Genomic DNA, 1734 nt, shown 5'->3' with positions numbered 1-1734 from the left:
ATCCTGATGAGAACAAATATCTGTCAACGTAGATAGATATAACAAGTTATCCAACATTCATCAATATACCCATCTATCCATCACGTAACCATCCATATACATAACCAGTCATTAACACACATGGCCATCCATCCATCCATCACATCTAAACAAGGCATCCACTAGATACCATCCATTCATTACCAAACATACATCAAAATATACATAGTAAGTCATCCATCGCATCTATACAAGCCATCCAACATACACATTTAGTCAATAGCACACACCAGCCAGCCATTCAACTCAAATAACTATACGTTCAACACAACGGGCCATCAAGGGCATTTAAACATCCATTTTACATGACCATCCATCCATCGCATAAACCAGCCATCTAGTGTAACTACCCATTAACACATAATCACCCACTAACACACACAACCACCTATTAACGCACCTATTAATACACAACCACTCATTAACACATAACCACCCAACACACATAACTCCCATTAACACAAACACACATCAACACACAAAACCACCCATTAACACACACAAACCCCAATTAACGCACATAACCACCCATTAACACACATAACCACCCATTAACACACACCCATTAAAACACATAACCAGTCAACTATTAACACACACAACTCATCAACATGCATAACCCCCATTTAACACCACCACCTATTAACAAAGATAACTACCCATTAACACACAAGCACCCATTAACACACATAAGCACCCATTATCACACAAAACCACCCATTAACATACATAACCAGTCAACCATTAACACACAACCACTCATGAATACCCAACAACACACAACCACTCATTAACACCCATTAACACACAACCACCCACTAACACATAACCACTCATCAACACACATAACCCCAGTAACACATAACCAACCATTAACACACAACCCCCCCCTTTAACACACAATCCCCAATTAGCACACACAAACCCAATTAACACACACACAAAACCGTAATTAACACACGCAAACCCCCAATTAACACACACAAAACCCCAATTAACACACACAAACCCCAATTAACACACATAAACCCCAATTAACACACACAAAACCCCAATTAACACACACAAAACCCCAATTAACACACACAAAACCCCAATTAACACACACAAACCCCAATTAACACACATAAACCCCAATTAACACACACAAACCCCAATTAACACAACAAACCCCAATTAACACACACAAACCCCAATTAACACACACAAACCCCAATTAACACACACAAAACCCTAATTAACACACACAAAACCCCAATTAACACACACAAACCCCAATTAACACACACAAACCCCAATTAACACACACAAAACCCCAATTAACACAAACAAAACCCTAATTAACACACACAAAACCCCAATTAACACACACAAACCCCAATTAACACACACAAAACCCCAATTAGCACACATAACCACTCACCCCCTCACTCAACACTCGCCCTCCCCAGAGCCATGCTGACGTAGGCGCCATAGGAGACAACACCGCTGCCAACGGTCTGAAGATGTGGTGCACGGGGGAGGAGGCGCCAATGGAAGCCCCTGGTAACAAGTGGGGGGATTGGCTTGGCCCTTCGTACTGCAAGGAGGGTTATGTCATCTGTGGTATCATGACGCGCGTGCAGCCCAACCAGGGAACCTTCGGTGATGATACGGCACTTAATGATGTTAAGTTCCTCTGCTGCCAGTTGTAGA

At 41.9% G+C, this 1734-nt stretch overlaps 1 protein-coding gene across 1 annotated transcript in view; it reads left to right on the top strand.

Annotated features, from left to right (window-relative positions):
- Positions 1–1734, top strand: part of LOC119589214 (vitelline membrane outer layer protein 1 homolog) — a gene marked incomplete at its 5' end in the record, with an annotated part of 3985 nt that extends 2251 nt beyond the window's left edge. The window contains 1 exon segment of the mRNA XM_037937813.1: positions 1491–1734. Coding sequence (XP_037793741.1) covers positions 1491–1733 — 243 coding nt within the window.

The sequence above is a fragment of the Penaeus monodon genome, chromosome 25 (genome assembly GCF_015228065.2).
Source record: "Penaeus monodon isolate SGIC_2016 chromosome 25, NSTDA_Pmon_1, whole genome shotgun sequence".
NCBI classification, from domain to species: domain Eukaryota; kingdom Metazoa; phylum Arthropoda; class Malacostraca; order Decapoda; family Penaeidae; genus Penaeus; species Penaeus monodon.
The sequence above is the reverse complement of the archived record's forward strand: the minus strand, read 5'-3'. Positions and strand labels throughout refer to the sequence as shown.